Source organism: Populus nigra, chromosome 13, assembly GCF_951802175.1.
Source record: "Populus nigra chromosome 13, ddPopNigr1.1, whole genome shotgun sequence".
NCBI classification, from domain to species: Eukaryota; Viridiplantae; Streptophyta; class Magnoliopsida; order Malpighiales; family Salicaceae; genus Populus; species Populus nigra.
Genome location: NC_084864.1, coordinates 5,326,768 through 5,342,862, shown reverse-complemented (window position 1 = coordinate 5,342,862; position 16,095 = coordinate 5,326,768). Strand labels below are relative to the sequence as shown.

The 16,095-nt window shown below is 33.2% G+C and overlaps 1 protein-coding gene across 1 annotated transcript; it reads left to right on the top strand.

Annotated features, from left to right (window-relative positions):
• The first annotated feature begins 3,242 nt into the window (after positions 1–3,242).
• Positions 3,243–14,678, top strand: LOC133671244 (probable protein S-acyltransferase 7). The gene is made up of 5 exons (XM_062091947.1): positions 3,243–3,561; positions 4,687–4,869; positions 12,735–13,031; positions 13,517–13,750; positions 13,861–14,678. The coding sequence occupies exons 1-5, from the start codon at positions 3,478–3,480 to the stop codon at positions 14,383–14,385; spliced, it is 1,323 nt and encodes a 440-aa protein (XP_061947931.1). The 5' UTR covers positions 3,243–3,477; the 3' UTR covers positions 14,386–14,678.
• Positions 14,679–16,095: the final 1,417 nt, after the last annotated feature.

Sequence of the window (16,095 nt, the reverse complement as noted above, 5' to 3'; positions counted from 1 at the left end):
TATATATAATGTTTTCATGCATATGGCCAATACCCTAACATATTTTGAATTTTTTTTTAAAAAAAACAAATATTTGAATTTAAAAAAAATGTGTTTTAACATGGATTTCTTAAATACAAAAAATTAATTTTTTACATTCTGGATTTTACAACATGTTTGTAAAACTCCAAAAGGTGTTGTCCAATATCCCAAAAAAATACAAAAATCTTATTTTTTTTGGAGAATTCATCTATTATTCATCGTTAATGTTTGGATAAAGAAATCCCAAAGGGATGAATATCCAAAATATTATTGGGAATAACTTGATATTATTCGCTGTTAATGTTTGGATAAAGAAACCCCAAGTGGTTAATATCCAAAATACTTTTCTAGGAATAAAAAGTCATGTTTATTTATTTAATCACACATCCTTGAAAGAAGTCTTGATTATAATTGGGGACATTTTAATTTTTTACTTCACAGTTTTCGAGCCATGAAAGTATGAAATACTAAGGAAAAAATAGGCTTCGAAAGCACCTTAAATTTCCTTAGATTTCTAACTTGGTTTTTTTTTTTTGTTTCTCTTCCTTACGATTTACGAGTCGCGAACACTTGAAATACTAAGGGAAAAATGAGCTCTTAAGCACATTGAATCTCCTTAGATTTCTATATTATCTGTCTTTTAATTCATAGGTTATAAATTTAGTTCATATTAAACACAGATTTCAAGAGATCTGCATCGTTTCTTCTTGGCACTTTGTAGACGTATATAAGGGTATGATCTATATTGACCAAAGGTTCTTGCTTCTAAATTAGAAAACACTAACACCATAGCAATTATAAGGCAAACCAAACACCAAGCAGGTTACCTTAGGTAAGGCGTACTAGGGGTGCTAAAACCTTCTCTTTACGCAACCGGTTCCTTGCCTTAGAATCTCTGAAAGACTAATTAGGTTTCCTAGTGACCATAATACTAGGTGACGACTCCCTTATTCACAAAAACAAAAAAAAAACTCAAAATCAATCAGGGCCACAGCTCCACCACGAGGGTGTGACAATTCTTATAAGGTTATATTAAATAGAATAACTTAAAAGTGTTATAAAAGAAATTTTCATTGTCAATAAATTCACCTCCTTTTTAATTGATTTTATTGTGTATAACTAGATGTAGACAAGGACAAACCAAAATATTTCCTTGTGTTTGATTTCTCTATACCCACGATCTTTATTATGTTATTCTTATTTATTTTTGCAAGTTTTCTAATTTTTCTTTTGGTTAACTAGTGATTGTTAATTTTATTTATATAAGCATTACATTTATTTGTTCAAGGTTGTTCACTTCTACTATATGCTTTACTCTTAGTTACACATTAAAAAAAAAACTATAAGTGCTCAAGTTTTAACCATAGACCAATAGTAGATTTATTGTAGATTACAATAGTGAAGCGACAGTTTTTCCCTTCACTCCAAAACCATCAAGCCTTGTATTGGGAGGGGTAGAATAGTCTTTACCAAATGGTCAAAAAATCATTTAAGAATTGGATGGGGGCAATAAAATCTTTTCACTTTTATTCAACATAGTAAAATTACTTAATCGCCTTTAAAAGCAAAATTTTCTAAACCTAGATCTAGGGCCTTATCATATTTTTTATTTTTTAAAGCAGTTAAATGATGCATTTTTCCTTTAAAGTTGATTTTTTTAATATAGATTTAGGGGCCTTTGTGTCTTTTTATATTGTTTTTTTTTAATAATATGATTGTTAAAGGTGATGTTTGGTAATTGACGTTGTATAAATATTATAAAAAAAGATGGCTTGCACATCTGTCAATATGTGAAATATCCCTGTACCTTTTAGGCGGTGTGTGGTGGTCATACAATGGCTTTCATGGCGGCATTAGATTCATCTCAGTTTCTCTTTCGTCCAAGTGCAGTGTGTGTTCTAAATGGACGTCTGGTTTGATGCATGCAATCTTTTTTTTTCTTCTCTCCTCTTTTATTTCAAATTTAACCATGCAAAAAGAAAAGTGGCCTTTCACTTTACTATTTCTTTATATTTGGTTCATGTTTTTTTATTACTATTTATTTTATTCGAGATGATTTATGAAATTGGATTTTTTTAATTTCATCCTGCTTTATTTTTTTTATCTTTTAAATTTGGTCCCTATTTTTTTAATTGATATTTGTTTTTATTTGAGATAATTTTTAATACTTAAGTTTTTTCCCTACCAATTTGATCCTTATTATTTTAATTGCTATTTTTTTTCTTTGACAATTTTTTTAGATTGATTTTGTTTTTTTGATTTTATGTTCTAATATTTAATTTATTGAAAATTAAACTTCTTGATTGAGCACAAATGTAGGATTTCACAGACTGCAAGCTTGAAAGATTAACACAAGTTTAGGAAAATTGCTCGGGTTTTGTTGTTTTTTTTTAAGATTATATATATTTTTAATTTCATCCCTTATTAATTATTTAATTTGAAATTGAACTCTATTATTAATATTATTTTTTATTTTTTTTCTATAAGATTTTTCACTAATTTTGATAATGACTTGAATTATTTTGGGTCTTTTTATTTATTATTTTTTATTCAATTTAGCTTATATATATATAATTTTTATAAAAATTAAATTAAATTAATTTATTAAATATAAACATGAAATAATGATTTTATGATATTTTAATTACCCTGCTTTCTGATTTGTTGTTATAGTGGTGTGTGCAAACTCTCTTAATCTAGATATAAAGCTCTCTTGATCTGGACATAGAGCCTTTCACTATAATATTTAAATTAACTCAATAAGCTATTTTGAGCGGTTGAGAATCATTGTAAATTGTAAATTGAAAGTTGACAAATGATGAGAGCATAGCCGAGTGTTAGAGAGGTAGAAGTTGAATTTCCAAACCAAACTGGGAATAATAATAATAATAATAATAATAATAAATAAATAAATAAATAAATAAACATTGCTAAAACATACTAAGAATAATTATAGTAATAATAATAATAAATAAACATTGCTAAAACATAATAATAATAATAAATCATTTTCATAGACTACTGCTGTCTTCCGGGTCAAAGTAAGGTGATGGTCACACATATAATAATGACAATAATTATATGCAAAATAAAATCAAAAGAAATCAGAGTGAAAACCACATCCCTGTTAGCTAAAAAACCGACCAGCCCCGCTCCACATCACTCACTTCCATCCAATCCAAACACGCCACATCACCCCTTCTCAATTCCTGTAAAGCCACATCCACACAAAGAAACACCACGCCATAATCAAATCTCTCCCTCTTCTCCTCCCTGTCACTCCAAAAACACCAGGAAAACCCCGGCATCACCGCCTCCGCCTCCGCCTCCGCCTCCACTACTATCATGAAACCCTGATAAAGAGAGAGACTGTTCGTCAAATTTTTGATTTTTTTTGGAAGGGTTTATGAGTGGCTTGAATTGAGGGTTTAATAGAGGGAGAGATTCGATTGAGAAATGTATGTGGTGCCACCACCAAAGGGATCATCGGATACTGGATCCAGTGATTTACGGGTTTATCAAACTTGGAAAGGCAGTAACGTAAGTAACTGATTTATCTTTTCTTTCTTTCTTTCTTTTCTCTTCTGTGCATTTTTGAAAGCTTTTATTGATTGATTGATACCAATATTGTCAACAAAAATTTACACTGTATCTGTTTCTTTTCAATGGGAATCTGAATCAGCAAAAAAAGAAAAAAGAAAGAAAGAAGAAGCAAACTTAAAGCTACTTTTACTGTATCTGTTGAAGTAAAAAATTTTAACAAGTAGTAATAGTGTTACATGATTAATGGTGACAGTAACACAAAAAAAAAAACCCCAAATTTGATGAGCCCTCTTAGTAAAATATTGAGTGTATCGAACATCAGCTATTTTTGGCAAGATTAAAACTAGTTGTGTAGTTATTGGCGTTTAATTAAATGGAAAGAGATTGTCTGTCAGGATCATGTCAATAAGATTTAAAGCAACTAACAAGAAGTTGGAAGAGGTTGATGGAAAGAACTGAGATATGTTTTGATTTTGACGTTTGCAGCTTAAGTTTCAAGATTGTTTGAATGGGGTGATTTGCCTATTTTGTGAGTCAAGGGTCTTGTGACCGCCTAGTGGAAGTACAGTTATTTTTTGTGTTTGTTTAATATTTATGTTATATCTCAAATTGAAATGATTGTGTTGGGCAATGCATGAACTTATTCTTCTGCATTCAACAGATGCCATATTGAGTATTTCTTTCATTGCACACTATATAACTATGCTGCTTCTTTTTGAATTTGTAGAAATTTGTCATTGACAGCAGAATTCTGTAGAGAAAGATGTAATAGGAAAATCACATATATAATTGATTGTTTGACCAAGAGGTCTAATTCCTGAACTAGGACTGGTAGAGTTTTTACAATATGTGAGAGCTTCTTAACCCTGTTTCGCATTAGTGATACTGATATTATGTTAGTGGAACTTATTTTGCTTGAATTGTGGTTGATTGTGGTAAACCATGTGAAAATGAGATTGATGGACTTTAAATGTAGTATTCAGCTTCCGAAGTGCTAGTGGTCAGATGTCAGTTGATCCTAGGACTAGGTGCTAATTGCCCACAACTGCATTCTTGTTCTAAGTATGTGCAAAATTTGCAATGTTTTTCCCAGGAACTTACTGGATTTACACTCTTCTGCAGATATTTTTTCTTCAAGGGAGGTTTATTTTTGGACCAGATGTGAGATCGCTTGCATTGACTACACTCCTGATAGTTGTTCCAGTTGCAGTGTTCTGTATCTTTGTTGCCAGAAAGCTGATGGATGATTTTTCAGATGATTGGGGAATATCAATAATGGTCATTGCTGTTGTGTTCACTATTTATGTGAGCTCCTTCCCCCTCTCTCTTTTACACACACACACACACACACACACATTCCAATCCCTCTCTCTCTTTCTCTCCATACTGGTACGGATTATAGTATCTGACATCTGGCTGGCAACCTCTATTAACTCAGCATTGAACAAAAACTGAGTCAGCCAGGGTTTTTCTACCAGGATTGAAGAGCAGAGAATTTCCTTGAAATCTTTTGATTTTGCATAGTTTGCTTGAAAAAATCTCTTTTTCTTGGCATGTAAAACAATTTATGAATTTGAAGTATAGCAATAGTATCCATTCAGGTCTTCTCTGATCTTATGCTGAGATATCAGAGAGCCCAGATAGGATAATTGTTATATTGGTGCACTGCCATGGATTATTGGAGAGTCTCCACCCGGGATTCAAGCACAACTATAACCAGTCTTGTTCATCCTTCTAAGGAGTGTGGCAGGAGAAAAGGGGTTCAAAGGGAAGGTCTTTAGATTTGGTCATGCAGAAATTTAGAGCATAAGCTAAATATACAGTAGGCTGTCTGGAGACTGAATGGGATAGGAAAAAAATGCTTAGTCATGTGGACTGGGGATAAGAGGTTTGATTTTTGGGAACTGATTATTGTAATCTGTAGAGCAGGTTAATGGATGAACATCTTCTACAAAATATAGTCCTTAATGGATGGGTAGGAAAAACTGCTTAGTCATGTGGACTGGGGATAAGAGGTGTTATTTTTGGAAACTGATTATTGTAACCTGTAGAGCAGGTTAATGGATGAATATCTTCTTCATAATATAGTCCTTCATGGTGTGCATTGTGGAGGTACTTTTTATTTTTATTTTTTTAGTTGTTTAGAAGAATGAATTTTCAAGAGGGATAAGTATTTTTTTGTGATTTAGCATGGCATTATGCCATTACCTATCACCTTTCATCAGTTGTGGCAGAGATAGCGGGTTGATGTGCTTTCATTTACCTTGCTCAAAGCCTTCAATACAATCTCATTGAATAGCCAGTTCATAGCCCCAACTTGTCTCTACCCTAGTTTGCTGCCCCTTCTTACCATGTTGGCCTTGCTTTTACCTCATTGACTCTTCTTATTGATATGAATGATGACCGTACTTATTGCAAGCACATCCTTTGCATAACATTATAGGTATTGTCAATTCTCCAATTTCCAAAAAGCTGGATGTTGCACTTTGATGAAATATACATGCACATATATCATGTATTCTGTCACACATGTATTCTATGTAGCTAAATATTATAGGCAAAAAATTGCAATTGATCATTATAAGTGTTTTTTTTTGCTAGTATGTGACACATGATATAGTATGTTTTTGCATGCAAATCTTAAAAAAATAATAAAAAAGGCAAGAAATTATTAAACACATTTTTTTTATACTCTCAATCTACTAGTATGATTATTGTTAATTGTTGTTAGGAGCAATTGTTATTTATAGTGTGGAGTCAAGGGTAATAAATATTTTTATACTATGTTCTTATATATACTTGTGATGTAAGCTAGTGAAAGGATGGAATGAACTAATATTTGTTGTCACTTCATCTCATAACCTTTCCTTTTTCTTTCTTCATTCTTTTTCCTCTTATTTTTCCACCTTCATCCATCTCTAAATAATCTTAGAAAAACAGCTTGGTATGAGCACAACAAACATCAACATTGTTTTGGGGGAGTCAACTATTTTTGCTGACATCAACAATGACAACATGTTGATGTTAGCACAACATCACTATAGTGTTTAGATTGTATTTTCAGAAATGCCTTGACTCCATGAACAAAAGCCCTAGCGTCTCACTAACAATTGTTGTTGTTTGAGCTGTTAATTTTGTAGGAAAAATGTTAGGTTTCAACTCTGTAAATCCTTGAATATTGTGAACTAGAGGTTTGCTTGTTGGAATAAGTGAGAATGATTATTTATAATCAAGTTAGGAGGGTGGTTATTAGTCGGTGACTAGTTAGGTTCTTGTGGTGATCAAATATATAGTCCTTTGTAGTGTTTTGAATATAACAGAGAAGAGTTCAACTGATAAAACTAGTCTCCCCATTGGTGAGAGTAGTGGGGGTCGGGTTGGAGTTGTGAGTGAGAATCCTACCATCCAAATCAGCCTTATCAAACTAGATGGAAATAATTATCTAGCTTGGTCCCGATCTTGTCTGTTGTTTAGTGAGGCACGTGGACTATATGGATACATCACAGGAGAAAAGGAGAGATCAATAGCTGGCAGCTCAATATTTGATCAATAGGAGTAAAAAAACTCTCTAGTCATGTCTTGGCTCATCAACTTTGTGCAATCTTTGATTGCTAGTGGTTATCTCATATTGGATTCTGCTTTAAAAATCTAGAATGTTGCCAGACAGATGTGATCACCATTAGGCAATGATACACATGTTTACAAGCTACGAAAAAAGGGTTCATGAAACCAAGCAAGGTGATATGTCTATAGCCCGATACTTTGCTGAATTGAGTAATTTGTGGCAGGAGTTAAACTTCTACCAGGTTTTCTAGGCTAATTGTTAAAGTTTCAAAAACTAATTGATAAGGAATGTGTTTATGACTCCCTAGGCAGGTTAAACATTGAATATGACCAAATTAGAGTTCATGTTTTGGGAAAGAGCCTTTCCCTTCCTTTCCTTGAGGTAGACTTGTTCTCATGTTTAGTAAAAGGAAAGTAGAAATGCCATGTCACATCCAATCAGAGGTCAGCCATGATAGGTCTCTCCAATCAGAAAAACTTTAGAGAAGGATTTACACATCTTAGTGAACCAAGGTTAGCAGACAAAATAACAACTGATGTGTGATTATTGTAGACGAACCAAAATACCAGCGAGACATATCGACAGTTACATGGATTTCTTTTAAGGGAACGAGGTGGGAAAAGAATTGGTCATCCTAGATCACAAGCACTTGTGTCAGAGATAACTGAAAGTCCAGTTCTTGATTGTCAATCAAACACCCCAACTCTGTCCAAGGAAGAGGTTCAAACACTTGGACATCTAACTAACAAACTTGTTTCTCCCTCTTCATCCAACTTTGCACATGCAAGCATGGCAATGATAGCTTTTAATTCCTCAACTATTTCTGATTTTGATCCTTGGGTTATAGATTCAGGAGCCAATGATCACATGACTTGGTCTTCAATTTTTTTTTTCATTTTACAATCCTTTCTCATGTAAAGATAAAGTTCTTATAGCTGATGGTTCCTAAGCCCCTATTTCTCCCATTTCTGGTAAAGGTTCAATCCAATGTATTTCTACTTTATCTTTAACCTCTGTGCTTCATGTTCCCAAGTTCTTTTCTAATCTTCTATCTATTATTAAAATAACTAAATATTAAAGGGTAAAGTCTCATTCTATTCCCACTCATTATGTGTTCAAGGACCTGAAGACGAAGAATATGGTTGGCTATGGTAGAGTGAATGATGGCTTATATTTGTTAGAAGCTGGTTTTGTTGGTCTAGAAAACACAAGTGAGTTCAAACACGGGCTGATGACCATTTTTAAAGATGTCAATCAAGAATTACTTTCGTGACATAATAATTAATTGGGGCATCCATCTTTTGTAGCTCAAAGAAAGCTTTTTCCAGCACTATCTAAGCAATGTACTACAACAACTTTATCTTGTGATGCTTGTGAATTTGCTAAGCATATACATGCTACTTATTCCTCAACTAATAATAGAAGTAGTAAACCTTTTATGGTGATCCACTCGGATGTTTAGGGTCTTAGTCTAGTTGTTTCCTTATTTGGATGTAGGTGGTTTGTTACTTTTATTGATTGTTATAGTCGTACTACTTGAGTTTATTTGATGCATAATAATAAAAGTGAAGTGTTTTCTTGCTTTAAGAGGTTTCATAACATGATTTTTACACAATTTAATGCTAAAGTTCAAATCTTAAGGAGTGATGATGGTACAAAGTACATGGATGGAGGTTATGTTGGAACATGAGATTTTGCATCAGACTAGTTGTGTAAATACTCCAAATTAGAATGATGTAGCTGAGCGAAAGAACAAACACTTATTAGAAGTTGCCAAATCTCTCATGTTTACAAGGAATTTGCTCCAAACCTACAGGGGAGATAATATTCTTACAATATCACATATCATTAATAGGATGCCATTGAGAGTTCTTGAGTTTATAACTCCAATAGAGTTCCTACATTTTCCTGCAAAAAACCTCAGGGTGTGTTTGCTTTGTTTGGGATCATTGACAAGCTGTTGGTAAGTTGGATCCGCGAGCATTGAAATATGTTGTCATTGGGTACTTTGTTACTAAAAAGGGTATAAATGTTATCATCCTCCATGTAGAAAAATGTTTGTTGGCATTGTGTCACTTTTTGTGAAAATGAGTTATATTTTGTCATCTCGCATCTTAATAGGGAGGTCAATGAGAGTGAGGATATGTTCTTGGTATCTCTTGCCTTGTTTAATCTTGGGCTAGAATTGGAGGGAGCAAATCAAGGGGAGAGAGAGAAAGGAAATGAAAATCCAGCAAAAGTCAAGGAATGTAGGAGTGATGAGGAACTAGAAGGAGAGAAAAAAATAGTTCAGGAAGATGATGGGGAAACTAGAAAGGGACGAAAGGAGAAGGTTTGGTAGGCTTACACTCGCAAGAAAAAAAATGAAAGAAGTCAATGAATCAACAATATCTAGCCAAGAACCATCTTTGAATTCAACCTGACAACATACACATGACTATTAAATTCCTAACTCTTCCACTGACAATGTTATTCCTTCTATTGATGATCTTCCTTTAACTCTTTTAGAAAAGGAGTTCGAAGTTATATCGAATATCCTTTATCTAATTTTGTGTCATATGATCACTTGTCACCTTCATAAAGAGCTTTTGTATCCTCCTTGTCTTATGTGTCTATTCCTAAGGATTTTATGAAAGTTGTTAAAAATACCAGGTGGAAAGAACCCATGGCAGAGGAAATAAGAGCTTTGTTGAAAAATAATACATGGGAGCTCACAACTTTTCCTACAATAAAGAGAATGGTAGGTTGTGAATGGGTTTTCTTTATTAAACAGAAGCCAAATAGAAGTATTGATAGGTACAAGGCTAGTTGCTAAGAGATATACCCAAACTTATGGAATTGACTAGCAGGAAACGTTTGCTCTTATTGCAACAATGAACTCAATCAAGGTGTTGTCATCTATTACAACAAATCTAGGATGGGACTTGCAACAACTAGATGTTAAGAATGCTTTTCTAGATGGAAACTTAGAGGAAGAAGTGTATTTGGAAATTCCTCCAAGTTTCTCTTGTGAGAAGACAAAGGGCAAGGTGTGCAAGTTGAGAAAAGCTTTATATGGCCTTAGGAAATCTCCTCGTGTAGGGTTTGATAGATTCAACAAGGCATTTGTTTGATTTGGGTACAAACAAAGCAATGGAGACAACACCATGTTTCATCAAACATCACTAAGGCAAGACTACAATTCTCATTGTATATGTTGATGATATTGTGGTGACAGGAAATGATCACGAGGAGGTTTATATGATTAAGGAGTATCTTACTAAAGAATTCAAAATCAAAGACCTTAGGAGGTTGCGTTACTTTCTAGGAATTGAAGTTGTAAGGTTAAGTAAAGGCATCTTTATTTTTCAAAGAAAATATATTCTTGATATACTAGCTAAAACAAACCCAGCCAATTGTGAAGGTAAAAAGGGACATACCAAAGGTTAGCTGGTAGGTTGATCTATTTATCACATACCCTACTTCATATAGCTTATTCAGTTAATATTATCAATCAGTTTATGCATGATCCTCACACATCCCACCTTGATGTTGTTTCTCGCATCCTTAGATATCTAAAGTCTGCTCCTGGCAAAGGGTTGTTGTTCCCCAATAATGGGCAGTTAAAGGTAAAAGCCTTAATCGATGTTGATTGGGTAGGATCGTTGGATGATAGAAAATCCACATCTGAAATTGGTGGTAATCTGGTGTCATGGAGGAGTAAAACATAACCTGTAGTGCCTCGATATAGTGTAGAAGCAAAGTATCGAGCAATGACATATGAAGTGTGTGAACTTTTGTGGCAAAAATCCTAATGCATAAGCTAAGCTGAGAATAACTGTTGGTGGTCTTATGTCGTTGTTCTGTGACGACAAAGCAACTATCAACATTGTCCATAATCCAGTTCAACATGATTGGATGAAGCATATTGAGGTTGATAAACACTTTATTAAGAAAAGTTGAATGAGAGACTATTTGTATTCTTTTTGTAAAAACTAAAGAACAATTACCTAATGTGTTTACTAAGGCCTTATTAGGAAGATGTGCATGAGAGATATCTATGTAAAAATTAAAGAACAATTACCTAATGTGTTTACTAAAGGCTTTATTAGGAAGATGTGCATGAGAGATATCTATGCCTCATCTTGAGGGGGAGTGTTAGGAGCAATTATTATTTATAGAGTGGAGTCAAGGTTAGTAAAGTAATTTTATACTCTTTTCTTATATATACATGTGATGTAAGCAAGTGAAAGGATGGAATGAATTAATATTTGCTGTCACTTCATCTCACAACCTTTCTTTCTTCCTTCATTTTTCTTCTTATTTTTCCACCTTCCTTTATCCATCTCTAAATAATCTTATAAAAACAACTTTAATCAATAACCATTCACTGCAACATTTACAGTAACAACAAACTTTAGACAACAAATAAATAAGAAATCATTAATACTTTGGTCGAGTTTGTTATGTGACCTTGCATAACTAAGTATGAATTATTTTTTTTTAATTTTTATCTTTTGAACAACGTGAATACATTAGCAAAATGTTTAGCATTATAGAATCTGGAAAAGAAGTTTTGAAACTGAATAGGAATGGGATATTGTTTCACATAAGATGAGGTTTTCATGACAGCTAATAAGCAAATGTATTTTTTGTAAGAAGATTGTGGCACCATATATGGTTCAAGTCTTAGAAGTTTCACCAAGAGGACTTTCTTTTAAAGCACAGGAAGCATAATGAAAAGAAATTCAAAATGATAAATTGGAAAATAACTTTCAGATATAATTTCAGTGTGATATTTTTTTAGAGCTTGATGGGTCAGTTTAATTTCATGGTTATATTTTAAAAGTAATTTAGGAAGTCCCAAATTAAATATATTGTAACTAGAGAGAATTGGGTTGCTGTTAGTAGTAGAAAATTTGTAGGGAACAAACAATGAATAACTATCCATGTTGCTGCTAATAACCAACCAAACCCAATTAGATTTATTAGCGAATTAAAAAAGGATATATGCATAACTGCCAACTTAGATTTATTAGCGAATTAAAAAAGGATATATGCATAACTGCCAACATATCATCATAATTTATTTTCAGGGTGTTCAGATTATACATAATTCATAAATTTTATGCCTTGTTCTGTCCATACCAAAGCCCGGTTACATTTTTTACCTTTAATACATCATACAGTTAGGCTGGTGTTAGGGTTACCATGTAAGCTTGGGTTGCATGTGATTTGATTTGTAAACATATGCGGCCTAGCAAAATATCATGTAAATGCCATTCTTGGATTATACCATGCTCTTACTTTTTTGGGATGTGCAGTTTTTATGTTTCTTTTTATTGTCATTTTGCCTTTCTGAATCTGCTACAACCAAATTATGTCAAACCTAGCTTCACACTGTTTTGACCTGCATACACTTGTGTGGTTCTTGTCATGCACGTGAGGCACTTTTTGCACTAATTTTGAGGATGGTGAACGGCGTTGCAAAGGGATATCTTGTTCCTGAAGTGAAAGCTCAAAATATGTGTGAAATGTTGTCTATGCTATGTCTTTCATGGGCCTGATAATGAAATTGGTTCTGTAAGACTGAACATGAAGCTCATAAATGTCTCTGACATCACAGGATTTAGTTCTTCTCCTGCTAACATCTGGAAGGGATCCTGGCATAATTCCACGCAATGCATATCCACCAGAACCGGATGGCTTTTATGGGAGTGCAGATGTTGGGTCTGGTCAAACTCCACAATTACGCCTGCCACGCATTAAGGAGGTGGAATTCAACGGAATGACTGTGAAAGTCAAGTATTGTGATACTTGCATGCTTTACAGACCACCTCGCTGCTCGCATTGTTCAATATGCAATAACTGTGTAGAAAGATTTGACCATCACTGCCCTTGGGTTGGGCAGTGTATTGGCTTGGTAAGTGATCCTCTTTTTTATAGTTGTGATACTGTAGCTGTGAAATGATTTTCAACTCAAAATAAAAGAAAAATTATATCTGGTTCTATGACATCAATTGGTTAGGATAAGTAGTCATATTGCTGTGGATCTCTTGATTCTCTTCTGCTGAAGGGTGATAATTAAATGGACCCAAGCTTGAAGTTGGGTTCTGCTTTCTTTGACCATGAAAATTCAGCCCTGTCTTGCTGATGCTATCTCAAAATTTGATGCGTCTGAACACATATGGTCCCTGTTTTTTTATTGATAATTTGAAAACTTAATGAAATGTCAATGTATTGAATATAAATAGGTCATGCATATAAATTAGCAAATTCTGATATCAAGTTTCTAGAATTAATACTCTCAAGTTGCTGGCCTGGAAAGTAGTTGGATTTTTTTGGTGCCTTGGTTGTCTTTTTGAGTGTCACTGCTCCTTAAATTGATTGATATGCTTCTGGGTGCAGAGAAATTATCGATTCTTCTTCATGTTTGTCTTCTCAACGACCCTTCTCTGTATATATGTTTTTTCATTCTGCTGGGTCTACATTAGGAAGATCATGGGATCAGAGAACTCATTAATTTGGAAAGCAATGATCAAAACCCCTGCCTCGATTGTTTTAATAGTTTATACTTTCATATCAATGTGGTTTGTCGGTGGCCTTACTGCCTTCCATTTGTATCTCATCTGCACAAATCAGGTATGAGAGTAATCTTCCTCTTTTATGAAGAATTCCATTCATTCACTCTGAATCAAAGTCTCTGTTATTAACAATACACTTTTTACTAATGGTCCGCCTTGCTTGTGCAGACTACTTATGAGAATTTCAGATATCGCTATGATAGGCACGCAAATCCCTTTTATAAAGGAGTGGTAGAGAACTTGAAGGAAATATTTTGCTCCAGTATCCCCCCATCCAAGAACAATTTCAGGGCAAAGGTGCCCGGGGAACCTGCACTACCAGCTCGAACTCTTGGTAGGGGTTTCATGAGTCCAAATATGGGTAAAGCTGTAGGTGACATGGAAATGGGTAGGAAAACAGTATGGGGAGACATGAATGCTATGACTGATGGCGAAGGACAACTTGCTGACAACGATCGGCTGAACATAAAAGATGGTGAACTAGATGAATTATCCCTGGATATCAGGACCACAGTAGATGAAGTTGGAGACCGTGGTGGAATACATCCTAGGCGATCAAGTTGGGGAAGAAAGAGTGGAAGCTGGGAGATGTCACCTGAAGTTCTTGCCTTGGCAGCTAGAGTCGGGGAATCCAACCGTATGGGTGGTGGGAGCAGCAGTGGCAGCTTGACAACTGAGAACCAACAATCATAGATGTGGATTTGATCAGCACCAAACCTAGGAAATGGAAGAGGATCTGATTTGTCGAGTGCTGGGGGTGAGTGCTGACTAAATGGTTAGTTATTCAACTTCAAACATGGGGGAACTTCAGAGGGAGTGCTTGAAAAACTCTTTGTTGGTTTGACCATTGTGCTTTTAGGGTGTGGAATGGAATGGTGTGTTGTTAGTATGAGTGAGTGAGTTTCAGTTTTGATTCTTGTATTTCTGGAATTAGATAAGAGTCCAATTTCTTTTTATTTGAGGAATCAGTTATTGCCTTCCAATAATTCTTCCTCTCAATTTCGGAGACAATGATTTTGACCGCCACCAGCTCGATTCCTAATTTGGTTGCCATCGGGGTCGCCCTGCCGTATGGTGTATCAAGGCAATTAATAACTGGGTCAGGCATAACACCAAGTAAGTCTATTTATTTTTTTTGTTTAGTGTTTTTAAAAAAATTTGAAATTTTTTCTGTATTTTATATTAATTTTTTAAATATTTTTAAATTTGTTGATATTAAAAATAAATTTTAAAAATAAAGATAAATTATTTTATTATATTTTTAAACAAAAAATATTTTAAAAAATAACTGTAATTATAATAACAAACTGGAGGATGATGAAAATGAGGTATTGAATGATTTGGTAAGTCATGTATCAAAAACCAAAGATAAATTAGGTAATTAGTACTTAAAATATAATTAAATGTTGAAATATCACAAGATAATTGTTGGTTATCCACTCATCCTATCCAGTTCACTATTCATTTTTTTTTTAATATTTGTTTTTGCATTTACTAGGATCGGTAGCTTCTTAATTTATTATTTACGTTAACACTTCCTTTTGAATTTATTGCTATTTTGATATGTATTTTTACACGAGCGGCGTAGAACTAGTAAACTAATAAAAGCTCTACTATTTTCTAACAATCAATTACTTGTGTAATGTTCATAGGATACATATACGAGTGGTCAAATCCAAAAATATAAAAAGAAGGTTGTCATCTCGAGTTTGTCCTTCAATGGAAATAAAATTAGCTATTTGAATTGTATTTTGGATTGTAAGTTCTTTTTAAAGAAAAAACTTGAATATATCGCTATTTTGATATGTATTTTTACACATAAAAATTAAAATGTAAATCGAAAAGTTTGTCCAAACATCTCATCAAATAAATCAATAATCATTTATGTAAATAAAAAAATAATTAACAATAACTACAAGAGAAACTGGATAAATTAAAAAATGGATGTAAATTAAGATATTTGATCTTATAAAATGAAAATTTTACTTGTTTGTATCTATTGAATTTGTTTATTAAAATCAATAAAAGATAATAAAAATAAAAACACATATGAAACTGAGTGAATAAAAAAAAAGAAAAAAAATATTATGCAAGGTTGGACATATTAGAAATATTATTTCAAAATAACTTTTTTTATATATAAAATAAAGCTTATATGTACAAAATTGAAAAAAAAAATCTTCAAAAACTAAATACAAAACAAAATATTTTTCTTATATATATATATATATATATATATATATAAAAGACATGCAAAACCCTTGGTTTAAAAGCTATAGTTAATAAAGACAATGTATTTACTCCTTGTGTAGTAGAGTAGAGCAGTTTCCATTGTAATAAAAAACTCTTGATGATTAATAAAAAAGCTAAGATCCCTATTTTATTAAAAAAAATTATGTATGT

Bases quoted from the DNA above. Each gene is read 5' to 3' on its own strand.
- LOC133671244 (XM_062091947.1), top strand. From the start codon at position 3,478: ATGTATGTGGTGCCACCACCAAAGGGATCATCGGATACTGGATCCAGT. The intron at 4,870-12,734 runs GTGAGCTCCTTC...CTGACATCACAG, and splicing joins CTGTTGTGTTCACTATTTAT to GATTTAGTTCTTCTCCTGCT. The intron at 13,032-13,516 runs GTAAGTGATCCT...TTCTGGGTGCAG, and splicing joins TTGGGCAGTGTATTGGCTTG to AGAAATTATCGATTCTTCTT.